Here is a 26,131-nt window from a genome sequence, read left to right as displayed (position 1 = left end):
TGAACTAAGATATTTACAAAAATGAATTTCATCACGGGCCGACTAATTATCTACTACCTAATTATATTATTAAAATGAAACTCGATTTCCACGCTTCATAAGATAGGCTTATGATGGTCCTAAGATAGTTTAGTTGAGTGTATAAGAAGGCTTATGATGGTCATAAGATAGTTTAGTTGAGTGTAGAAAAGGTAGAAGATGATGAACATTGAACAAAAGTAACTCAAGTAGAAATGTATTAACATTCAAACCATTTGCCATTTTTTTTCAAAGAGCCCCAGCGACAATTCGACGCCGACTTTCCCATGCAAGACTTGCAAACAGGTATTCTATACTTACGATGCAAGAAGGTATCATGTGGTGAGTACTCTCGTTCATACATTACGATGGGCAGCGTTGTTCCTGTTTTTATTTTCAATTTTTTTTTTCATTTTTATAGTCCGTCGCTCACATGGAACCGCATATAAAATGTTCGAAATGTGAGAAGATGTTCCACTATAGATCTCAACTTGAAAGGCATTTAGTCATGCACAGTAGGATGGAAATAAGAGCTAGCAAGAGAATGGAAAAGAAGGTTAGTGAGGTAAGTGTATAGAGGTTGTCAAAAGTTTGGCCCGTCAGAGATATTTTAAATTATTTTATGTTTCAGAAGAAGAATGGTGTGAAAAAAACGAAGGAAATTCAGACACATTTTCCTTGCGATATGTGTAGAACAGTTTATCGCTCACATAACACGTTGAGATATCATAAGGTAAAATACTTGTTTGGCATGTCAAAACACAAATGTATAATTTTGTTCGTTTCAGGCTACTGTTCATTCAGTACCACAACTCCAATGTCCCAAATGTGATAGGGCATTCCACTACAAATCCAGACTGTTGAAACATTTACTCACTCATCAAGGTAATATTGTCAAATAGTTCAACGGATGTATAAGGATCGGCGGTATAACGGATAATGCCAAGTTCAAAATATCCACTCTAAATGTCTGGACATGAACTGAATGCTTTTCGTTGCTATAACCGATAGCAATGAAATTTATCATATAATTTTGTAGATATAGTGAAGATTCATTAGTTTTACTACAGTACACAAAAATTTTCCCTGGAGGAGTGCTCGCAGCATGGAAAATGCAAAGCAAAATAAGTGTCATCTATCACTGTGTCCTGAAATATTCAATAAATTTGGATTTTCGTCAATGTAACAAATTTCATCCCACTATTATCTTTGATTCCATTATTTCATGTTCAAAAAGAAATAAAACCTATAATTTTGGATTCAGATATATTTATAAATCCATATTTTGGGATAAAGTAATCGTAGATAATATTGAATGAAGCATACCTGTTTGAAAAGAAAATAATATCACCAAAATCCATCAAAATTAACATATCTTTCAAGTAGGGGTAACGGCTCAAACCTTGGCTCATTATGCTACGGTTGAGCACATTTATCGTTATAAATCTTCATATATTGCATTTCCAACCAGAATTATTCCACCAGCCGGCTTGCTTACATTTGGTTTTGACGCCAAATAGCAAAAAACGACGTTGAATGTCCGCAATATCTCATTTAAACCAGCGAAAGTCTCGAGAGAAATGGACAAACGTCGGCATCCTTGTCCCTATCAGGTGGATAATTTTTCAGCCCACTTGGGACGAGTGATTGTTGATTTCGAATATACGAAAGATAAAGATGGGTTGCTGTTTGTAGTACCAGTCATTTTGCTTGCGTTGAATAAAGACAGCATGCAAACAAATAGAGAAAATCAAATTATCTTTTTGAGCGTGAATTCTAATTGGTTGCATGTAAAATACTACCACACTGATTGTGAGAGTGCGTTTTAGATTCCCCAATAGCACGCTTACCAAGGACATGCTATCGAAAATCCTATTATATGAATCATTTATTTCCCAAATATTTACCATATTTGCAAGTGAAAATATTTAGAAAAATGAAAACTGTATTAAAAACTCCAATTGCAAAAAGGCTACATGTTCTAGCCCTCATGTTGTGCCTTCAAACAAATTGCCTAATTTAATTATTGGCTGCCGCATAATTTTGAGATTTACTGCTAGTTGAAACCATGGCAGTTGTGTTGCTCTCGCTCTCGCGATACTCTCAAAGAAACTTTTTTCCGAAACGTAAACAATGCTTTAGGTGGGGACTATGCATAACGCACTACTGAAGAAAGCCAATTCTAAAACTTATTCTAGGCAATTCCTTGCATTGTACTGTGCATAAACAGTTATAACTGTGCCAACTACCTAATATTATCATACAATTATTCATAAATACAATTATTGGATGCTTGTTTTTAACTATGCCTGCATTGAAGTTTCATGATTGGTACGTGCGTTTGATTCCACTCCTCTCTATATCGATCAGCTGTTGCGAATCCTCTCAAAACTCTCACGTGTTTCAACTTCCCGAGTTAAAAGAATACTTTTTCGGTATCATTTTACAGATCAAAATACTTTTTGCAATCAATAATAGATCTAAATTATGATGAAGGTATTTGTCAAGTAATTCGACTTGAAATTACCTATTCACATGAAATGACGTTGAAAGCTTATCTAATGAAACATACGATCCATTGTATCTTTCCATTATTAAATGAGAATGTTTGTAGGATTCGTGCGAAAGATGATAAAACTAAATATTCCTACACTAATTAAATCATTAATTTGCGAAATTATGAAGAAAATGGTGTATCGAACCACGAAAGGTTGATGCTTGAATCTCCTATGCTTGAATCGTGGTTGGGGGCCGTAAGGTAGGCAATTATTGTTGGTATGTTCTGCGAATAAAAACGATTATATCGTGATTCGAGAAAAGCATCATGAAGGCCCATTCACAAACTACATGACGTTTAAGGTTGTGGAAGGGTACTTGTCTGAGCGTTAAGGACTTTATAAATTTCAGAACCCTACCATACATGAAGCATTACTAGAGGCTTGGTGTGGGTTGATTGTAGCGTTATGTACCTAATTAGCGAATAAAACTTAACCGCTGAGTGGATTAACCTGCTTTTACAAAAATTCTCAGCAACCTAATCGCAAGAATCGGATATTCTATCTGCAGCTTTCGGTTATTTTCTCCAGTACGGGTTATTGGTGAGAATGTTTTGATTTTAGAGTTTCACCTATACTAACGTAGTGCTACAAATCGAAAGCGCATGCCACCATTTGGCTACGAGTGCCCCCAGTATTGTCCAAAAAAGTTTTGGTTAATTATGTTGCTATACTATTGGGAAGTGTGAAATAAAAATGATAGCTGACATAGTGTGGTTGTTATCCATTCATCTGATGTGCGAAAGCAGGTATGTTCATTCAGATAACTCTTGTATTGGGCAGAAGAAAAACTCTAGCACAGCCAGCCTACATAAGTCAACGAAACATGGCTGCTAGAAAACCGAGCCAAAGTAATTTTTCACGCAAGATAATTTCTTTTAATAGTTTAAGAAGTGTATAAATTTAAAGTTATGAAGCAGATATATGTTTGATACACTTTTCTAAAGAATCAGTGGTAAATATCTCCCTACAATTCGACGTATTATAGCTGAAATATTGATTAATTTGCGTGATGAGCCAATGTTACATCCAGGCCCAACATTACTGCCGGTTACCCTACTTTTTCATTTGATCTTTTGCGACAAAACGTAATTTAAAGATGAGATTACCTTGATATGGTATTATACAAAGTAAGATCTGATCGCATTATTTTTTCCGAATTTCAATGAAATTTTTTTCCGTCTTTACGCGGAATTTTTCTTCCGGATGGACACGGACAATTATTTTGTATATCCACTGAATTTTTTTTAATGAATTTTCTCTAGAACATTCTTTTGAATTCCCACATCACTTTTTTTTTTCGATTTTTTTCCACGAGAATTCTATCTTCGCATGTTCAACGTCATCCACCGTGAGGTGGAACTGTTTTTCAATGAAGCCTCGTTGGCAATTTTACCCATGCCTACGTGGAGGGCATCAAGATTTTTTCATGTACAAGTTATCCGACTTGTCAATATCCCCAACTCAGCCATCTTGGATTTTTGTATGGAATTTATGCTCGTTTGTTTACGTTTTGCACTGAAAATGTATGTTTCCCCCCGCGCTGGTTATTCCCATCTACTGACGAAGTCGGATAACCTGTACATAAAAAAAATCTTGGAGGGCATCATCGTGCTAGTGAAGAAGAAAAGTGTAGATCACACAGTCTGAGCGTACCGGCTTTGGCATTCTAAAAAAACGGTTATGCAAGCCCATTGTGTTTTGAGTGACGGGCAGAAAAGTTCGAACTCAGCGCGCAACACTCTTGCTCGATCGCCCAGTCTCCGTCGCCACCGTCGTGCAGGTAAGCTCATCAGCTTTCTCGATAACGCTTTCGATCGGGTGCATTCATTTCTTTTCGACACCATGCGGTTGCTCTGGTTCAACGAGGGACTCATCGTATTTCTCGCCCGTATGGCCAGTCGGTCTACATTCCGGATACTCGTCTCGCCTCTCGTACGTTAAGATTGCTCGTTCGGTTCGTTGTCCATGCCCCTTTTCGTTTATATCTCCATCCTTTGGTGTGCCAGCTCGTGCCTTCACCGTGGCATATCGAGGTTATGAGGGCAGTTTATAGACGTTTTGGTGTTGCCACCAGTTCGCAGTTGAATTTCCGCAAAACCGTAGCCTAGTGAGGTTTTGCGAAGGGAATGTACTGCCGCTAATCGCAAGTCGAGCACATCTGTATGGAGCCCCATATACAGATGTGCTCGACTTGCGGTTAGCGGTAGTTTACTTGACACCCAGTAGCTAGAAACTATCCAAGTAGTCAAAATTCTGGATGTTTCTTTCAATAACTACACTCGTCTGATGACGAACTTAAATTCACTGGTGGCGAAGTTCGCGTAACAAATGTGACTCCAATCGTTGCGCATGCTTTTTTGTTTGTTTGTTTTTATTAACGACATTTCACACTGCTGGAGTGCTGATATAATTTTCGTACAATACATTTCATTTTTTCGTTAGGAGTTAGGAATTAGTTTTGTTAAAATTTGTTCATTTTCATCTGCCCACTTGAACGTCGTCTGCTACCAAAACTATCCAAGTTTCTGCTACCAAAGTCACACGATACGGTTGGCATGCGTGATCTGACGGAAACAGAAAAAGAATGGGAAAAACGGTTGGGGTTCGGTGGAGACTCATCTCCATTGCTCGTCCTCTTTTGGGCTTGAGCCAGCCATCGATACGGTCGTGTGTGAAGAGTCCGGTCAAGTGAGTCTTTTTTTATTCGAGACGGTCTGCACCGTGAATCCGAACCGAAAAGAATGCCTCAGTACCGATAGTGCGTGATCGTGTGATTTCGGAACCCCAAGTGATAATCCGGAATCCGCCGGGAAACGAAAGTTATTTCGTGACGTTAGATTCCGCAATCAACCGGCCGTAGTGGATGAACCATACTTGTAAAGCCGACCGCGTGTGCCTAGAAAATATAGGGAAGTCGGTAAAGCGACAGTCCAGTGTGGTCCCAAACAGCCGGCCTTTAGAGCGGCCATACCAGTGCCCCCGAAAAGTGAACTCCTAAACCAAACCCCGAAAAATCGTACCAGTCGTGGACACGAAAGTGAGCTTGTGGCTTGCAGTGTGTTAGCTAGTTTCGTAGCTATAAAGACGCGGGTACTCGGCGCGTGTGTTCAGTTAGTGCCGGACGTAATATCCCGGCGTCCGACCAACTACGCTCATACCTAGTCCCCAACCGCTGGCGTTGTTAAAACAGTTAGCGACGGCGCGGTCCCAACCTAGCCATCATAGACGACTCTCGAACGGCAGAGTAGGCAGCCCTTGAGGTTACAGGTAACTTGCATGCTTCCACTATGTTACGTCCAGCAGTCAGCCTCTTGTTAGATTGTATGGTTGCTAAAATTATCGTATAGGGCAAGTCGATGACAGTGACATATGTCAGTGAAAAGGGTTAGTGCGAACGAAGGAAAGACAAAACGAAATGTCAGATCGAGGATGACTAGCTAACTTACGTGTTGGATTTATTAGTTGAATTTGATATCAGGCATCGAGGAAATTTGTAAAATATTCCCTATTTCATTATTAGTTGGTTAGCGATTAAAAGATGATCGGTCAATGAATTCGAAATATCAAGGTATGAAAATCAATTTAATTACGATAATCATGTATTAACTGTGACTGGCATTATATGTAGGAGGTAGTGTAGACTGTTGGTGGTAGATCAAGCAGTTTTCGTTCTCGCCGGAATACTTGGAGATACCCGGTAACAAACCGGTTTACTTATAGGATTACTGGAATCGATCTGCACATTGTCGTCGAGAAGAAGGAGAGGGATATACATAACCTGCGCTTTGTGGTAGAACACCAAAATTGTGAGTTTGTAGTCATTATGGAAGTATAGCGAAGTGATTATTAACGTTAAATATATCTTTCAGCTTAGAGCGACAAACAACAAAACTGTGTTTCGCTAGAAAGATTGGTGATATCCGAACAAATTCTCTAAGAATTTTGTCGCCAAAGATGCAAGTTGGGAATACCTCCGGATACAATTGCCAGTCATGCAATCAACATGACGTCGTGGATTCAATGGTGGCTTGTGATGCATGTAGTGACTGGCATCACTTCAAGTGTGTTGGAGTAGATCACACCGTTAAGGACCGCCACTGGTTATGCAACAAATGTAATTCAACGTCTCATACGGATCTGCTGGACCCCAACAGACAAAGGATAAAGCGGTAAAGCGCGGCGGCAGCAAGACGTCGAAGACGCGGAGCAAGAAGCCAGATAGGACTGTCGCATCTAAGGTAAGCATGACAGCTAGTGCTCAGGCCGCAGCGTTAGAAGCCCAGATGCGCCTGCTCGAAGAAGAGGAACAATTGAGGGAGATGGAGCTGAAGGAACAAGAGGAACTACAACGACAGGAGTTTGCTGAAAATCAACGCAAGCTGGAGATGAAGAAAAGTTTGATGGAAGAAGAAACAAAACTTCGAGAGGCAGAGTTGGTGAGACAAAAGGATTTGCAAGAGAAGAAGACGCTCCTGAGACGTGAATCTATGGAGAAAAAGAAAGAACTGATGCGTCAACAGGCAGAATTAAGCGGATCGTCATCTGCTTCGCACGTTTCGAATACCGAGAGAGTTGCCACTTGGGTCACATCGCAGTACCCACTTGAAGAAAACGCTCTAAACGATATACAAAGACGTATCTCCAGCTCAAACTCTCGCATGGCTAACTTTGCTACGTCACAGCGGAACGAACCTGTAGCAGGACCTAGCCATTTCGTACTTCATCTCTCAAATATTTCGCCTAATGCAGGAAATAATCGTGCTGTGAAACCACCGCTGCCGACAACATACATGCAAATACCTGCTTGGCAAGTTACATGCGAGGATTGGCCTATGTTTATTCGGACATATGAAGAGACAACAGTCGCATGCGGATTTTCGGACGTGGAAAATTTAGTAAGACTCCAGAAGTGCTTGCGTGGAAATGCTCTTGAGACGGTACGTAGTCGGCTCATGATGCCCGCCGGTGTACCCCACGTTATCAAGACGCTACAAATGCGATTCGGTCGACCAGAGCTTATTGTTCGTTCATTGCTGGAACGAATTCGCCGTGTACCTGCGCCCAAGTTAGATACGCTTATTGACTTTGGCCTTGCAGTGGAAAACTTAGTAGTCCATCTGGAAGCTGCTAACCAGGAAAATCATTTGACCAATCCTGTTTTGTTACAAGAGTTGATTATGAAACTACCGGCTCAATTGAGATTGGATTGGGCCAGGTACAAACTAATTCATCGAGGTGCGACACTCGCTGATTTCAACACTTTCATGAATGAACTTATCCAAGCAGCAAGTGAAGTCACCTTCGACTTACCGATCAGTCTGACACCAAAAAACGAGAAGTCGAAAGAAAAGGCATTTATCCATGCTCATGAAGCCCCCTACATGGAGGCAAGAAATAGTGGGACAGTGAAAAAGTTACCAAAACCATGCATCATGTGTAATGCGTTAGGGCATCGTATCGCGGAATGTGAAGAATTCAAATCTAAATGCATCGACGACCGAATGAAGATAGTGTTGCAGTACAATCTGTGTCGCACGTGCTTGAATTTTCACCAAAAATGGCCATGCCGAACATGGCAAGGCTGTGGCGTTGAAGGATGTCGCGAGAAACATCATACTCTTTTACATCCGACAATGACACCTACTACATCTACTCGGTTATCGTCATGTCATAGTTCCCTAATTAACCAAAATTGTGGCCGCTTCCCGTATTTCCGCATACTTCCAGTGATAATATCCATGGCTGAGAAGCAACAAATGATATTCGCGTTTATCGATGAGGGATCATCTTTGACACTCCTAGGTCGAACGGTGGCAGAGCATATGGGATTGAACAGGCCAACCGAACCTCTGACACTCCGGTGGGCAGGCAACATCGCGCGCCAGGAATCGACTTCTAAGAGAGTGAACTTTCGCATCAAGGGTATTGGGTCGGCGAATACATTCCAGATAAACGATGCACACACTGTAGAGCGGCTTCTACTTCCGAAGCAATCATTGTGTTATGGAGCCCTAGCTAATCAATATCCTCATTTACGCGGGTTGCCGATGGATGACTACGTACAAGTCGAGCCTAAAATTCTTTTTTTTTTTTTTTTTTTTTTAATTCGTTTATTTGAGGCTCATTTGTTTTATATAAAACTCTACGGAGCCGAGAAACATATTAAATAACAAAGTTATCATAATTACAATACATTTTTTCGCGCTTTTTTGCGAGCCGCGTATTTTGCTTGTTCTCTCAGATCCTCCTCTTTCTTCTTCCGTTGTTCCTCCGCATATTCCCGCAACATTTTCTCTTTTTTCTCGGTGTAATTAAGAATTCCTTTGCGCTCGTACCACAACTGATCCGTTTTATTTTTAAATACTATTTTCGTTGGATCCTGTTCTTTTTCCAGTTCTTCTTCTTCTTCTTCTATTTCTTCTTCTTCTCCCACAGATTGCTGCATCGCTTCATCCAGAATTTCGATCGTTCCTTCCTCAATGTCTTCCTCATCAATACCTTCTCCATTGTTCTGGCATCCGTTTACTATTTCGGCAAACGTGATTGCCGATTTCTTGGTCATCCGTTTATTTCGCAAAGGACATGCATCTTTGCGATGTCCTTCCTTTTGGCACTCGAAACATTTGTTCTTCAGATCATCATAAAAAGTCTTCCCTTTATGATTTCCAATTTTCAGCGACGGCGGTATTTCACTTTTCACGTCTATAAAGACACCTCGTACACCCGTGTACAAGTGATCGAGGCCCAAATCCACGGGAAATTTTTCTCGCACTGAATACTCCACTGTACCGTATTGTCCGAGTACCGAAGATAGATCCTCATCCGGTATTTCTGGTGGAAGATCAAACACCCTAACATACCGTATGTTACTTCCCGCAATAATCATTCGGACTTCCACAGTCTTTCCGCTCGAATAACAAAACTTCCGTGGTTCGCGATTCTTACGTAACGCGTCCTGCATGGCATCCGTCGAGGTGAATTTCACGCACAAAGATCTGTCTTCAGACGTTTTGTACACAGTGTCCATTAGCTTTACATCAGTGTCCAACTGTTTTACAAAACCCGCTATCTCAGCCCATGTCGGACGGGGAGCGGAGAGCGGAAAACGGAATTGCACTGTATTTGCAAGCATCATGCGAACAACGAACGAACTGGCTGAAACTGAGCACACAAAAGGCAAAAAACTTCTGTTCGGTACCTACCGTACCTATAATCACGCGTAGAGAACTTTTCGCTCGTCCGACTACAACGACGGCAAAATGCAAACTGAGCCTAAAATTCTTATTGGACTGGATAATTTAAAATTCTTATTGGACTGGATAATTTAAGATTGGCAATACCGCTAAAGATCCGGGAAGGAAATGATAACGAACCTGTCGCCGCAAAATGCAGATTAGGCTGGGCAATTTATGGATACAGTGGACGTGCATCATCGCCAACAGTGTCGGTAAATTTTCATGTACCGGCCGCTCAAGATTCAGATAACGAGATGAATGAACAACTCAACGATTATTTTTCACTGGATCGAACGGACGGCACAAGCCAATATATGATCCCTGAGTCGGAAGCAGACAAGAGGGCTAATAGGTTGTTGAAAGAAACAACGCGAAGAGTTGCGGCTAGGTTCGAAACGGGATTACTTTGGAAAGCGGACACTGTGGAATTTCCCGATAGTTACCCCATGGCTATCAGAAGACTACAATCGCTGGAACGAAAGTTGGCTAAGGATCCAAGTTTACGAACTCGTGTTCATCAGAAGTTAGAAGAATACGTGGCTAAAGGATACTGCCATAAAGCAACCCCAATGGAGCTGAGATCATTTGACACGAAACGGGTTTGGTACCTCCCGCTATGTGTAGTGGTACACCCCAAAAAGCCTGAAAAGGTTCGGGTTGTCTGGGATGCGGCCGCGAAGGTGGAAGGAGTCTCGTTTAACTCAGCTCTGCTTAAAGGCCCAGACCTTCTGAATCCCCTTATATCCATTCTGTATCACTTCCGTGAGCACCCTATCGCCGTTACCGGAGATATAGAAGAAATGTTTCTTCGTCTTCTTATCCGTCCTCAAGACAGCCAGTCGCAACGATTCCTATGGAGAATCAAACCAGAAGAAGCCCCCAGCGTGTATATAATTGATGTCGCGACCTTTGGAGCAACTTGCTCTCCGAGCTCGGCGCAATTTGTTAAAAACGCGAATGCCCGAGACTATGCAGAATCCTTTCCCAAAGCATCGTCAGCAATCGTTAAATACCACTACGTAGATGACTACCTCGACAGCTTTGAAACCGTCGATGAAGCCATAGAGGTAGTAAAACAAGTTACGTTCATCCACTCTAAGGGCGGGTTCAACCTGCGCAATTTCTTATCAAACTCAAACGACGTTCTGCTGGGAATAAGCGAAGAAGCCCGGCGCAATGTACAGGCAGATGCCAAGCATTTGAGCTTAGTTAGAGCCGAAAAGGTAGAATCCGTACTTGGTATGAGGTGGAAACCGTTCGAAGATGAGTTCATCTACACGTTGTCATTCCGCGATGGTCTCTCTAAGGCTACGGAGTCATCCCACATCCCAACGAAGCGAGAAATGCTTAAATTAGTGATGAGTCTATTTGATCCGTTGGGGTTTGTGACATTCTACTTAATTCATGGCAGGATTCTAATCCAAGACGTTTGGGCTACGGGAATCGATTGGGACGTGCCCATTAATAGAGAATTATCTGAACGGTGGTGGCAATGGATTAGTTTCTTACCAAAGCTGTGCGAACTGCGGATTCCGCGGTGTTATTTTCGGGACCAAGTTGGAAAGGCTAAACAACTGCACGTTTTTGTGGATGCCAGCGATGCAGCGTACGCGTGCGTCGCCTACATGCGTATTTCTGGTGACGTAGGAGTAGAAGTGGCACTGGTGGGCGCTAAAAGCAAGGTGGCTCCCCTTAAAGTTCTTTCCGTGCCCCGGCTGGAACTTATGGCAGCAGTGCTGGGAGCACGAATGGCAGACTCAATATCGACCTCTCACACTTATGACATAGTCAGCATTCATCTTTGGTCAGATTCGTCTACGGTTCTTGCGTGGATCAATTCGGACCACAGGAAATACAACAAATTCGTGGGAGTTAGAGTTGGGGAAATTTTGTCAATGACGAAGATGAACCAATGGAGATGGTTGCCTACAAAAAAAAACCCAGCAGATGAGGCAACTAAGTGGGGGAGTGGACCAAATTTTGATTCTAAAGGCCGCTGGTTCTGTGGCCCGTCTTTCCTCTACCTCTCCGAAGCGGAATGGCCACAAAACAATAACTCAATGTCAACAGGGGAAGAAGCTATCAATGTATCCAATGTTCATCATACGATTCCTTCATCTTCAATAGAATTCCAGCGGTTCAGTAAATGGGAAAGATTGCTGAGAACACAAGCGTACGTGACAAGATTTATTGGAAACATAAAGTGCCTACAAACCAGACAACCCAGACAAACTGGAATATTGACCCAAGAAGAACTGAAGTTGGCTGAACGTGAGCTTTGGAAACAAGCGCAAGTCGAAGTATACTACCCTGAGCGGAAAGTTCTGCTGGAAACACAAGGAAGTGCGACAGATAGACACAATTCGATACCAAAAACTAGCCCAATCTACAAGTTATGGCCCTACCTCGACACCGACGGAGTAATAAGAATGCGTGGCAGGATAGGAGCGGCATGGTATGCAACACCCGAGGCGAAGAACCCTGTCATACTGCCAAAGACTCACCCGATCACCGCTCTCATTGTGGATTGGTACCATCGCCACTACCGTCATGCCAATCATGAAACGGTGGTGAATGAGATGAGGCAGCGGTACGAAATATCAACTTTACGAACACTAGTGAAGCAGACAGCAAGAAAATGTGTCAAGTGTCGCGTAACGAACGCATCTCCTCATCCTCCACCAATGGCCCAGTTACCAATACAACGTGTAACACCCTTTGTGAGGCCGTTTACTTACGTTGGCCTAGATTATTTTGGCCCAGTAACAGTGAAAGTAGGCCGCTCAACAGTGAAGCGCTGGGTTGCACTTTTCACGTGCCTCACGATGCGTGCGATACACCTCGAATTAGTACACAGTTTAACCAGCGAATCATGTGTGATGGCTATACGGCGCTTTATTGCTCGTCGCGGAGCTCGGCGGAATTCTTTAGCGACAATGGAACGTGTTTTGTAGGCGCTAACAAGCAGTTACGACAAGAGGTCGCTAAAATGAACGAGGTTCTGGCTAGTACGTTTACTAATACCAATACACGTTGGAACTTTAACCCACCGGATGCCCCACATATGGGAGGGCTTGGGAGCGCTTAGTGCGCTCTGTGAAGAATGCGATTGGGACAATCATCGATAATCCACGTCGTCCATCGGATGAAGTGCTTGAGACGGTATTGTTAGACGCAGAGGCAATGATTAATTCTCGTCCTCTCACGTATCTTCCACTGGAGACTGCAGACGAAGAATCTTTGACCCCCAATCATTTTCTTTTGGGAAGTTCGTCAGGAGTCAAACAGCCACCATCGGAATGTAAGGAACACCGAACAAATTTACGAAGCTGTTGGGCACAAGTTCAACATATCACCGACACCATTTGGAAGAGGTGGATTAAAGAATATCTGCCGGTGATCACTCGTCGTGGTAGGTGGTTTGAAGAAGTACGAGATATTCAAGAAGGAGATTTAGTGCTCATGGTTGGCACAACAGTAAGGAACCAGTATGTTAGAGGACGAGTCGAGAAGGTTCTTCTGGGACGTGATGGGCGCGTGCGTCAAGCTTTGGTTCGTACAGCTACAGGAGTGTACAGAAGGCCTGCGGTGAAACTTGCATCACTGGACGTAGGAGTACCTAGTAAAGATGTCCAATAGGCTTAGCTTTCACTACCTTTTAGGGAGGGGGATGTTACGTCCAGCAGTCAGCCTCTTGTTAGATTGTATTGTTGCTAAAATTATCGTATTGGGCAAGTCGATGACAGGGACATATGTCAGTAAAAATGGTTAGTGCGAACGAAGGAAAGACAAAACGAAATGACAGATCGAGGATGACTAGCTATCTTACGTATTGGATAAATTAGTTGAATTTGATATCAGACATCGAGGAAATTTGTAAAATATTCCTATTTCATTATTAGTTGGTTAGCGATTAAAAGATGATCGGTCAATGAATTCGAAATATCAAGGTATGAAAATCAATTTAATTACGATAATCATGTATTAACTGTGACTGGCATTATATGTAGGAGGTAGTGTAGACTGTTGGTGGTAGATCAAGCAGTTTTCGTTCTCGCCGGAATACTTGGAGATACCAGTAACAAACCGGTTTACTTGTAAGTTTTTCATTACAATATAAAAGATGTGGCTCTGTTGACCCAATTGAATTTAAAGATAGGATTACTGGAATCGATCTGCACATTGTCGTCGAGAAGAAGGAGAGGGATATACATAACCTGCGCTTTGTGGTAGAACACCAAAATTGTGAGTTTGTAGTCATTATGGAAGTATAGCGAAGTGATTATTAACGTTAAATATATCTTTCAGCTTAGAGCGACAAACAACAAAACTGTGTTTCGCTAGAAAGATTGGTGATATCCGAACACACTATGTTATACTTCCGATCTTGTTCGCATCTAGCTTCATTCGAATTCGATTCATTTGTCCCAGTCGACAACCGCCTCTTTGCTGTGGTTCCGGGCTGTGGGTCGATGTGTGCGTCATCATCATCATCATTAGATTCGTTGTCGCTTGAGTTGAGATCTGCCGCATGCGGGGTAGCTTCAGCTGTATCGTTGCAATTTTCGTCCACGTCTTTGCTCTGTCGTTCGGCGGTGTTTGAAACTGTTCGTTTTTCTTGCTGAGTCTCAGATCCTCCGCTCGGTGTCACTTGTTTACTTTGGCATCGGAAAGTTACGAGTGTAGATTCGTTTTTTATTGACGATTAAAGGTTGCATGAAGAAGAAGAAGTCGAAGGATGATATTTGAAAAATATTGCATGGGGAGGGGAGGCATACGGGAAGTTTTTTAAAACTCTTCTCAAAAATTCTAGGAGCAATTTAATTAAAAACGGTTAGCAGTACGGGGTTGGACTATCCTTCTACTGCATAATGAACGCAATTTTTCGATTTCAAATTTTATTTTATGATATCATATCTAATACACAGTATAAGAAAAGTCCAACTCCGTACTGCTTTCCGTTTTTAATTAAATCGCTTCTAGAATTTTTGAGAAGAGTTTTAAAAAAATTTCCGTGTGCTTCCCCGTGCAATATTTTTCTAATATCATCCTTCGACTTCTTCTTCTTCATGCAACCTTTAATCTCCAATTACTATACGCGATGGTATTTGTACCTCCATCCTCATTCGTATCGCTCTGACACCGTTTGGTATCCCAGGGAAGAAGTTCTTCCATACTTCGTTTTGAATGGAGATCACTTTTCCATATTGCTCCTTATGTTGGGTGATGGTTGTGTTAAACATAGGGGAACAGGTGGTAAAATGAACACGTTAAGGACTTGCGCTGAATTCAATCATAAAACGAGGATAATTTGCTAGTTTTACCACTTGGTTCAGCAATTTAACTCATATTCTTATTGCACTGAACATTTTTTTCGCTAATAAACATTGTTTTATATAGTTTTTCATCGAAATAAAAAACATCGAAATTTCGTATGTACAAAAATAGTGCGGGTAAAATGAACACTGCCTGGTGGTAAAATGAACATCGCTTCTTAAACCCTTTTGAAACATTTAATTTTCTTTTTTTACTCTGGCACTGTATATACAACTAATTGAGATTACGAGAGCCTTTTGAAAAATCTGGTATAACTTTTGAAAAGCTCTTAATTATGAAAATAATAAAAAGAAGTTAAAAAGTTTTAAAATATCAATTATTTTTTAACTAAATTTACATATTCAAAGTTTTTTCTTGGTTATTTGATATGGTTTGATTCTTGAACTTCCGCTTCACAATCGCATAACTTTTACCATAAATTTGTGAAAGTTTGATACAAGTGTTCATTTTACCCCCATATGTGCCTTGTGATAAATAACTCTTCCTCTAACTATGCAAACCTATAATTTTACTATTTACCCCTGCAACATCTTTGTGAAGGTTGTCCTATTTGCCGCTGTGGTTAGATCCGGTTTAAATCAATGTTATTATGAATTTATTAAGAATTAAAGCTTGCGGAATAATGGTAAAAAATTACATCAGACCCTATTTTTACGGCCCCTTTTGATATTTTGGATAGTAATAGCTATTCGTTCGGTCTCAAAACCAAAATATTAGCTCAGGTACCTTATTTTATTTCGAGGAAAATGTGTGCATGATTAATATACGCCTAAATAGTGGTTTAATATAAATATAGCCAACTGTTCATATTACCACCCCTGTTCATTTTACCACCTCTTCCCCTACATGGTGGCAGGTCATGAAGCCTTACGGTTGTGGTGGGGCCATCTACATACACAGGGATAGAATATTTCACACCCTGGCATCGGAATGTGTCTCGGAGATGATGCTCTTTTTGCAGCCGTAATGCCAAGCCTGCATCGTTCAACTCGATGAGTACACAGTTTCTCAAGTTGTGCAGTTGAATATTTCTGACATCCACCATCATGAGCTTAAGATCAACCTCGATGACTTCTTTCACTAGGGATCCTATATTAACAATTTGTTTTGCTTTCGTAAGTGAAAGTAGTCTAGTTGATGCCTTATATCGTGTTCATTCGTATTGCTCTTTAATTCTAGCGAAAATGCACTGCTAGAGGATAGACAAAATAATCAAAAAGTGTCTTCGAATGTAAAGTCATGTGCAAGCCTAAACATTTTTTACTGCGGCAAGTGCTGGCAGCGTTTGTTTACGAAAGTAACAGCGTTGCTAAATCGTCTGGAAAAGTATTCGCACATCTCTTAATATAGGATCCCTATTCCGTACCAGTGACGTTTGACAGTTGACAGTTCATCAAATAGCAGCGCTCTTATCGCGCTACCAAATTTGGTCACCTGTCAGTCGCGCTACTGTTATAGCAAAGTGTCAAGTAATGCAAGTAATGTTACTGCGCTGCCAAACGGCTTAAACTCACCACCGGTAATCTTGCTCTAAACTTGACGTCGACTCGGAGTTTGGAATCAAAACATTGAATAATTTTTCGTTGACGTATTAGCAGTACCTCCTCTATTGTAGAAGGGTTACTGCTCCTTGACTTCTTTCTTATTTTTTGTGATTTTTTCAGCAGTAAGCACGCATGTTAGCAAAAAGAAGCAACGAAATTGGTTCTGTATTTCTTTGTTTGGAAAACGGGACAGTTCCCCTAAAATAGCATAGTCTGAAAATTTTATAAATAGAACTAGATTAAACTGTGCGTGTGCACTATAGATAGTAGAATCTATAGATGAGCGAAAGCATGGCTGAGTCGATTTTTTTGCCCGTGCACACGCAAATTTGACGTCACAGCCCTTAACGTTTCCATTGAAATCGTGACGTCATGCTCGTTTGGAGACACGTTTGACAGTTCGTTTGGAGACAGAGGATTTATCTTCGCTCATCTATATATTCCACTATCTATAGATTCTACTATCTATACTCATCATCAATAAGAAATCTATAAATGTCCTACATTTGCTTGAGTAAATAAGCAAAGCAATTCTAATTATGTATTTAATTATGAGTTTTATTTCCAGAAGTTTTGAATAAACAAATAGCTAATAATTCTACACATAATGGAAGTTTTCGTTTCCAATATCAATACCTATAATCAAACTCCATAGATCCAAAAGATAGAAGTTAAATGTAAATACGTTACGTTTATACAAGTCCTAAGTCTACTCGCGGTTATGTTAAAAACATTACCCATTGCTCGTTTTTTCATAAATCATAAACAATGTTAACCAATGTAACGATAGCATCGATATGAATACAATTTTCAGTGCAAACAGGGCTGTGCTGGTTTGCTTTCATTGGTGAGAGTTGAGAGCTGAGAGAGTGTAACAAATTTAGCTATGTTTAAACTCATAATAGACGAATCCATGTAAAAATAAGGAGAAGTCAACTGATGGTGTTAATTTTGATAGCTCCCACGGCACAGCATGCGAAGACTATCTTCAAATGCTTATAAAAAAATCTAATCGAAATGTAATTGAAAACTGATTGATATGCGATACGGGAATAGCTGTGAAGTACATATTTAGTACATATTTCTATTTCTTGATATATTTTACGAAAATTTATCTATCATATAGTTTTATACTTTTCCGTATCGTACATAAAACAAATTTTAATTCCAAATTGTTAAAAAAAAATTATAAGCATTTTAAGGTGATCTTCCTATGCTGTGCCGTGCAAACTATCAAAATTAACACCATCGGTAAACTTCTTCTTGTTTTTGCTTGGATTAATCTTTTCTGAATACACAAAATGTTCGTTGTTTTTGTTTATTTTTATGTTCTACCTTCTGTCTATTATTATTATTACATACTAAAAGATGTAGACTTGAAATAATCCAATAACATGTTAGAACCGTATTGTATCTTATCATAACATACTACTAATGGTTTGTATTAAATATAGATTCAGCAGAAAAAGGCGGGACTGATTGATGTTTTATACGTTTTATGCGAATTCAAACAACGGCCATGTCTACCGAAACCGATAACAAGCAAACTTTGGTAAGCTAAATTGAACTAATGAAAATCTTCAAATATCAGTTTCTTAAATTATTGATAAATCTCACTTATGTTTGCAGCTCAATTGTGAAGTAGTATCCGCCACAGAACTGGAACACAAACAGCAGGAACCTGAGAATGTCGCAGAGTCTAACATTAAATTGGAAATTTCGCTGGAGGATTCCGAGTTACAAGAGGACGGGAACTTATCAACTGGTAATGATCCTGTGACAAGTAAACTAGAGGAAGCGGAAGAAATGCAAACAAACGACGATGGTTGTGACAATACACACGTGTCTTTACAATTGGAAAATACGGTTCTCAAAACGGAAACTGAAAGCCATGCGTTGGATTATGGGTTTGTCATCAGTGGTGTTACAGATGCGCCTGTGGGAGAAACTGTCGCACACCATGATCTACAAGACTACAAAACTGCAATGGAAGAAAAACATGTGCCAACTAGTCGTTTGCAATATAGCGCATTTGGGGATTCGCTGAGTTCAATTCAATGCCCGTTTTGCGTTTTGTTGTGCCCTACCAATGCAAAGCTGGTCGCTCACGTTAAGGCAAGACACAAATTGTATTTCTGTGCCATCTGCCGAATAGGTTTCCCCGATGAATACCCATTGATCGAGCATAAGGTTGGTGTTTTGCAGGATCTCTTATTCGACACTATCAATGACTACCTGGTACAACTAACGAGATGTTTTCTAATTCTTACAGGAAAAACTCCATCCTGAAGTGCAACGCAACTGTTCTGATTATTTGATAGTCAGCCAACCTGACGATGATAGTCGGCGTCCCCTCGGAAACCAAAGAAAGAGAAAAAAGGATGTTGTCAGAATGTTCAAATGTGACCAATGTGCCAAAGAATACAATAGTGAACACGCTTTGCATTGTCACAAGGACACAGCTCATCCTTGCACAGAAGTAGCTTGCGGCGAATGCGCACTAAAGTTTACTTCTTTTGCGAAGCTTTATTTACATAAGGTATGTCTACGGTCTCCAAATTTTAGTTCTATTGCCAAGGCGTAATTAATCATCACGGGATTCATTACAGACGAAAATTCACCTTTCCTTCAAGTGTTCTCAGGATGGTAAAACATCTTCGGCTCAGAGATCAAACAAGTATCGCTTGACCATGCATACCGAGGTAAGTTATGGTTGCATATTTAATCTTTCAATGATGGATTCTCTAACTTGATGTGATTATGGGCACTGTGTTTGGTTTCTTCCTAGAAATTTCATAAAAGGAATTTTCAAAGGTGTTGTTTGGGCTAAAATAGTTATCATTCTATGTACTGAAATCCTGAAAATAAATATTTCCTGGGGACTAAGGAGATTTTTGTTCTGGATTTATGTTTGTCATAAGACGAGTTCGTACAATTCCATTTAAATCCACCACTTGATTGTACCTTTGACATATACGTAGTTCGACCTCAACAGTAAAGTCGTCTTCAGTGTCTCGTACTTGACTCGAATCGAGTCCCGTACGAGACGCTGAAGACGGCCTTACTGTTGAGGTCGATATTTACGTATCATAGGTACAATCAAGTATTGGAATTAAATGGAATTGTACGAACTCGTCTTATGACAAGTAAAGACATTCCACTTAAAGCTCAAAATATTTTTCCTATCACAACTGGAGCTATGGCTTTTTGAGAAACCAGTATTTTCTTTGTTGGATTGATTACGAAGTTCAATTCCGAAACACAGAGTGGTGTTAGTCATAGAATGTGATATTTATGAAATGTTGCGAAAAAATATTCAGTACCAATCCACACTCTTCCGTCAATTATATGGCTGTAACGTAGAGATGTGACCTGAAACCTTTGGGAAAGATATTGAAAACTTTGATCCTGAAAATGTTTCTGCAATCATCGTCTCGTAAAACCATGAATTTTGATACCCAAACTGAAATCAAAATAAAATTTTCGCTGCGTGGCCATGACGGATTGTTGATGAATAAAAGTTCACATCACCAACACTGACAGGCAAAGGAAGAAATGCATTTTCAATATTTAGGGCAAGACGGTATAATGCGCCCCACCTGGCCAAAACGCCCCCCTTTGATTTCTAGAAAACTATAACTAACTAAGAGTCAAAATCAGTGGGTACCTATACATATTTGTAAAACCATCATCCTATGTGAATGTGGAAGTATTTTTGTATTACATAATAAAAAAAATTGCAGAATACAAAAAGTTACAGTTTTGATGTAACTTTTCATGTTTTTTTGCTCAACATTCTGGAGCGACGCTAGCATACCGTCAAACGGGGTGACTTGCAACACTTTTCAAGTTTCTCGCTCAATAATTCTGAATTAAAAGGATTTATTCATTCTACTAGTACATGATACTTTTAATGGGTCCTAATATTAGTGATTAGACATATAATCTGATATACAACAATAATAAAAATATGAAAATAATATTAAAATGATGGGTGTTGCAAGCAACACTTACTGCGGGGTGACTTGCAACACATCATCGAATTCAATCATAACATGTTTTAGAACAACTTAATCATAGTGATTTTTCATCCTGGGTCATTCTTCATCACTGTCAATGGGTCCTTACTTGAGGGATCCCCTCTCCCCTCATTCCGCCTTTTTTACGATTTCAACGTATCGATTGATATTTTCAAGTCATCGGTTTGCAGCTCAATTGCGAAGTAGTAACCGCCACAGAACTGGAACACAAACAGCAGGAACCTGAGAATGTCGCAGAGTCTAACATTAAATTGGAAATTACGCTGGAGGATTCCGAGTTACAAGAGGACGGGAACTTATCAACTGGTAATGATCCTGTGACAAGTAAACTACAGGAAGCGGAAGAAATGCAAACAAACGACGATGGTTGTGACAATACACACGTGTCTTTACTATTGGAAAATACGGTTCTCAAAACGGAAACTGAAAGCCATGCATTGGATTATGAGTTTGTCATCAGTGGTGTTACAGATGCGCAGGAACCTGAGAATGTCGCAGAGTCTAACATTAAATTGGAAATTTCCTTGGAGGATTCCGAGTTACAAGAGGACGGGAACTTATTAACTGGTAATGATCCTGTGACAAGTAAACTAAAGGAAGCGGAAGAAATGCAAACGAACGACGATGGTTGTGACAATACACACCTGCCTTTACAACTGGAAAATACGGTTTTCAAAACGGAAACTGAAAGCCATGCATTGGATTATAGGGAGCCTGTGAGAGAAACTGTCGCAAACCATGATATACAAGACTACAAAACTGCAATGGAAGAAAAACATGTGCCGACCAGTCGTTTGCAATATAGTGCATTTGGGGATTCGCTGAGTTCAATTCAATGCCCGTTTTGCGTTTTGTTGTGCCCTACCAATGCAAAGCTGGTCGCTCACGTTAAGGCAAGACACAAATTGTATTTCTGTGCCATCTGCCGAATAGGTTTCCCCGATGAATACCCATTGATCGAGCATAAGGTTGGTGTTTTGCAGGATCTCTTATTCAACACTATCAATGACTACCTGGCGAAACTAACGAGATGTTTGCAAATTCTTACAGGAAAAACTCCATCCTGAAGTGCAACGCAACTATTCTGATTATTTGATAGTCAGCCAACCTGACGATGATAGTCGGCGTCCCCTCGGAAACCAAAGAAAGAGAAAAAAGGATGTTGTCAGAATGTTCAAATGTGACGAATGTGCCAAAGAATACAATAGTGAACACGCTTTGCATTGTCACAAGGACACAGCTCATCCTTGTACAGAAGTAGCTTGCGGCGAATGCGCACTAAAGTTTACTTCTTTTGCGAAGCTTTATTTACATAAGGTATGTCTACGGTCTCCAAATTTTAGTTCTATTGCCAAGGCGTAATAAATCATCACGAGGTTCATTACAGACGAAAATTCATCTTCCCTCTAAGTGTTCTCAGGATGGTAAAACATCTTCGGCTCAGAGATCAAACAAGTATCGCTTGACCATGCATACCGAGGTAAGTTATGGTTGCATATTTAATCTTTCAATGATGGATTCTCTAACTTGATGTGATTATGGGCACTGTGTTTGGTTTCTTCCTAGAAATTTCATAAAAGGAATTTTCGAAGATGTTGTTAGCTCTAAAATAGTTATCATTCTATGTAATGAAATCCTGAAAATAAATATTTCCTGGGGACTAAGGAGATTTTTATTCTGGATTTATGCTTGTACTAAGACGAGTTCGTACAACTCCATTTAAATCCACCACTTGATTGTACCTTTGACAGATACGTAGTTCGATCTCAACAGTAAGGTCGTCTTCAGTGTCTCGTACTTGACTCGAATCGAGTCCCGTACGAGACACTGAAGACGGCCTTACTGTTGAGGTCGAAATACGTATCAAGGTACAATCAAGTGGAGGAATTAAATGGTTACGTCGTCCGAAGGTTACGTCGTCTGGCGTCTCCACAGACTTTTTTATGACTGACCATGCTCAAATTTGGCCTAACATTCTTTGCATGTCAAAGAATATTGTGGCAAAATTTCATAAAATTTGGTCGACAAAACCCCCCCTGACAATCACAATTCTTGTTTACGTACGAACGCGCTTTCAAACGAAAGCTGATGCGCATTCTCGTTTACGCCAGCAAAATCAAATGGGGTAACGATTCGAACGAACTGCATTCGTTCGAAAGTTTCGTTCGTCCGTAAACAAGAATAGGGGTGAATAATAGAACAAAACCTGCCAAAGCCGTCTTTCCCCCTATATCTTATTCTAGTATTTTAACTGGTTGCTTTTATTTTTAGGAAACAGAGATGTCATTCTGCAAGCATAAAGTGGACACTTTTTGCTTCATGTGTGGTGATTATTTACACAGAAGAATCAAGAATCATATAATGACTGATAAACAAAAAGAGGCATACAAAATGGCCTTTGGCATAACTGTCGAGGGATTGGAACTGCCATGGGTTCCCAGCCGTATTTGTTCCAGTTGTTCGACCTATTTGTACAGTAAGTTTTTTTTTTGGTTTTTCTTCTGTTTTCATATAAAAATAGTTTTTGATTAATATTATAGAACAACGTGTGGGTGAACAGCGTGCCTTTAAGCTGTCTGCACCTATGAAATGGTCCCAACCACGAGATCACCAAATCGATTGTTTCTTTTGTAAAGCAGATGTTCGTCCTGGGAAGCCGATGAAAAAAAATTCTGCACCATCTGATAAAATAGGGGAATGCTCGAACTTAACCCCTACTCAACCGATTGAAGTTGAGCGTATACCAAAAGTAGAATAAGCATAAAGAAGTCGTCGAAAAACTAAATGGATATTTTTTATAAATGCAATATCACATTCTTTGTAACAAGATTAGCTCTGATTAGTCCACCTAGCGGTGAGAGTGCCTTTCTCGTTCATTAAAAAAATAAGTATTTTGACCATAACTGTTGAGCCTATAGCCTATACATGCTCTTACTTGATACTTGACGGGCTACAGCTCTTCGATGAACCTACGCCGAATGGAGTATCCTTCTCCACTGGACTCGATCCTGGGCCAATCGCTTCCAGTCGCCTTGAACGTTGCGACCCCCTAGGTCCTCTTCAACTGCAAAGAGCCATTGTGTACGCGGCCTTCCACGAAGCCTACGGCATCTTCCGGTTTCTCTACTGAATACTATCTTCGCTTGACGTTCTTCCGTCATACGAAGCTTAACATTTTCAGCCCTTCATTTAGCACCTGACGCTCAAACACTCCGGAAGCTCTCCGATCAGCCTCCTTTAACGCCCATGTTTCATTTCCGTATAAAGCCACCGGAACAATCAGAGTGATATACAGCGCGAATTTCGTCTTCGTTTGCAGACTACGGGACTTAAGCTGGTTACAAAGTCCGTAATGAGCCCTATTCGCAGACAGGACTTTTTTTTTGAATAGGAGGTTTCCGAGCATCTTGAAGGGAGGCTTCCAAGCCTATTATAGGGATAATTCCGAGTCTCTTGAAGGGAGGCTTCCGAATATCTTGAAAGGAGTATTTAGAGCCTGTTGAAAGTCGGCTTTCGAGTCACTTAAAAATAGGCTTCTAAGCTTTTTGGAAGCAAGCTTCCAAGCCTCTTGAAAGAAGAATTCCAAGACTCTTCTAGGGAAGCTTCCGAGCCTCTTGAAAGGAGGCTTCCAAGTCGCTGAAGGGAGGCTCCCTAGCATCTTTAATATAGGGTTCAGAGCCTCTTGAAAGGCAGCTTTCGAGCCACTTAAAAGGAGGCTTCCAAGGGGTTTGAAGGGAGGTTTCCGAGCCTCTTGAAAGGCGGCTAACGAGCCACTCGAAAGGAGGCTTCTAAGCTTTTTGAAAGTATGCTTGAAAGGGGTGTGTGAAGTATTTGTGGTACATATTCATGCACTGCGAAGCCAGAATACTCACATTGATTTAAAATCGATGTGTTTATTCATGGTCTTACTTTTTTAACTGAGTGCAAATATACTTATTACTATTTTATACTAGTCGACCCGTCAGACGTCGTCCTGCCCATAGTAGGCGAAAATGGGCGTTGTGAACTGCAAAATTCCCATACGAATCTTAGTTTTAGTTTTTCACGATTTACTCAAGCTTACTGGTGACTTTCGCATAAGAAAACATCGTATAAAGCTGTCGGAAACTATAACGAGCATATGTGCTGAAGATATGAAGAAAATCCATCCAACCGTTTTCGAGTTATGCGGAAACGAACACAGATCATTTCATTTTTATTATATAGAGAAGAAGAAGATATTACCGCATCTCGAGTCCGTTTTTTGCTTATTGTTACCGTTTTTGGTAACAAGCTTCCGAACCTCATGAAAGGAGCCTTTCAAACCTCTTGCAAGTAGGCTACCGCACCATTTTAAAACCGAACCTCTTGAAAGAAGGATTCCAAACCTCTTAAAAGGAGGTTGCCGATCATCTTGAAAGGGGGTTTCCAAACCTCTTGAAAGGAGGATTCCGAACCTCTTGAAAGGAGGTTTCCGAACCTCTTGAAAGGAGGTTTCCGAACCTCTTGAAAGGAGGTTTCCGAACCTCTTGAAAGGAGGTTTCCGAACCTCTTGAAAGGAGGGTTCCGAACCTCTTGAAAGGAGGGTTCCGAACCTCTTGAAAGGAGGTTTCCGAACCTCTTGAAAGGAGGTTTCCGAACCTCTTGAAAGGAGGTTTCCGAACCTCTTGAAAGGAGGTTTCCGAACCTCTTGAAAGGAGGTTTCCGAACCTCTTGAAAGGAGGTTTCCGAACCTCTTGAAAGGAGGTTTCCAAACAAAAATTACACAATCATCAAAACTTTATCAATATTGCAAATTTTGCGCCGTATTCGACTCCCATGCAAAAAATATTGTCCCACCAAAATATTCTCCCACCAGTTTCTTCATATATGGATGACGTCTCCACTGCAAGAAAGAGCTTTTTGGGATGTGAAAAAAGGTGCAAGAATGATGCTTTGGATTGTGCTTTCGCTAATTTCTATACAATTGAACGTGTGAGCAATTGTTTTGGTGCTTCGACAAATTTGCACGGTAGTCTATTCTTCGGTGAGAAAAGCAATAAGTTTTGATTGGAATTGTAACATAGCCATTACGCATTCTTGTCAGAAGTACCCCCTGGGGCCAGCGAAGGTACCGCCAGGGGTGCATGTACTCCAGGTTGAGAACCGCTGGTTTAGGAGTATCAATGTTTATACATATTCTGAATCTGCATAAAAAACTGAGCCTAACCCCAAATTTTCAGATTTTTTGGAGCCCTGGAACTATTTTTGACTTGCATTTTAAATTTATATGGGACTAAAAATATGTTCTTATGCTGCTTAGCTGTCATTTTATGAATGTTAGTGTCATTCTATTGATTGAAATGTATTATTGTTTGCTATTTAAAAATGTAAATAAAAAGTTTGCAAACAAAATAAAAATATGTTGGAGATCAGAAAAG

The 26,131-nt window shown here is 40.5% G+C and overlaps 4 protein-coding genes and 1 long non-coding RNA gene across 7 annotated transcripts in view; 4 read left to right on the top strand and 1 right to left on the bottom strand.

Moving 5' to 3' along the window:
* Positions 1-1,208, top strand: part of LOC134223136 (uncharacterized) — an 82,793-nt gene extending 81,585 nt beyond the window's left edge. The window contains exons 55-58 of the mRNA XM_062702275.1: positions 274-360; positions 440-583; positions 650-751; positions 807-1,208. Of these exons, the coding sequence (XP_062558259.1) occupies positions 274-360; positions 440-583; positions 650-751; positions 807-920 (447 nt within the window). The 3' untranslated portion in view covers positions 921-1,208. The remainder of the gene's footprint in view (positions 1-273; positions 361-439; positions 584-649; positions 752-806) is intronic.
* A 4,762-nt stretch (positions 1,209-5,970) lies between these two features.
* Positions 5,971-6,519, top strand: LOC134224392 (uncharacterized). The gene is made up of 3 exons (XR_009982937.1): positions 5,971-6,144; positions 6,205-6,382; positions 6,446-6,519. It is a non-coding gene; the product is annotated as an uncharacterized LOC134224392 (long non-coding RNA).
* A 2,175-nt stretch (positions 6,520-8,694) lies between these two features.
* On the bottom strand, positions 8,695-9,570 carry LOC134224391 (uncharacterized). Its single transcript, XM_062703710.1, has 2 exons — positions 9,300-9,570; positions 8,695-9,164 (listed from the first exon to the last, which is right to left on the bottom strand). Exons 1-2 carry the CDS (start codon positions 9,535-9,537, stop codon positions 8,761-8,763), a joined length of 642 nt encoding a protein of 213 aa, XP_062559694.1. The 5' UTR covers positions 9,538-9,570; the 3' UTR covers positions 8,695-8,760.
* Positions 9,571-10,257: 687 nt separating this feature from the next.
* On the top strand, positions 10,258-12,765 carry LOC134223135 (uncharacterized). Its single transcript, XM_062702274.1, has one exon. It carries the CDS (start codon positions 10,258-10,260, stop codon positions 12,763-12,765), a length of 2,508 nt encoding a protein of 835 aa, XP_062558258.1.
* Positions 12,766-17,976: 5,211 nt separating this feature from the next.
* LOC134227400 (zinc finger protein 62-like) lies at positions 17,977-23,517 on the top strand. Of its 3 annotated transcripts, none has more exons than XM_062708828.1 (10): positions 17,977-17,995; positions 18,147-18,244; positions 18,322-18,882; positions 18,965-19,231; positions 19,302-19,394; positions 20,903-21,700; positions 21,783-22,049; positions 22,120-22,212; positions 23,004-23,208; positions 23,273-23,517. In XM_062708828.1, exons 2-10 carry the CDS (start codon positions 18,191-18,193, stop codon positions 23,488-23,490), a joined length of 2,556 nt encoding a protein of 851 aa, XP_062564812.1. In that variant the 5' UTR covers positions 17,977-17,995; positions 18,147-18,190; the 3' UTR covers positions 23,491-23,517. The 3 variants fall into 3 exon arrangements, with proteins under 3 accessions (XP_062564812.1, XP_062564811.1, XP_062564813.1); XM_062708829.1 differs by lacking the exon at positions 17,977-17,995 and adding an exon at positions 18,070-18,088; XM_062708827.1 differs by lacking the exon at positions 17,977-17,995 and having other exon boundaries at positions 18,027-18,244.
* The last annotated feature ends 2,614 nt before the right edge of the window (positions 23,518-26,131 follow it).

Source organism: Armigeres subalbatus, chromosome 3, assembly GCF_024139115.2.
Source record: "Armigeres subalbatus isolate Guangzhou_Male chromosome 3, GZ_Asu_2, whole genome shotgun sequence".
NCBI lineage: Eukaryota > Metazoa > Arthropoda > Insecta > Diptera > Culicidae > Armigeres > Armigeres subalbatus.
Note: the sequence above shows the minus strand (reverse complement) of the source record. Positions and strands in the feature narration are given on the sequence as shown.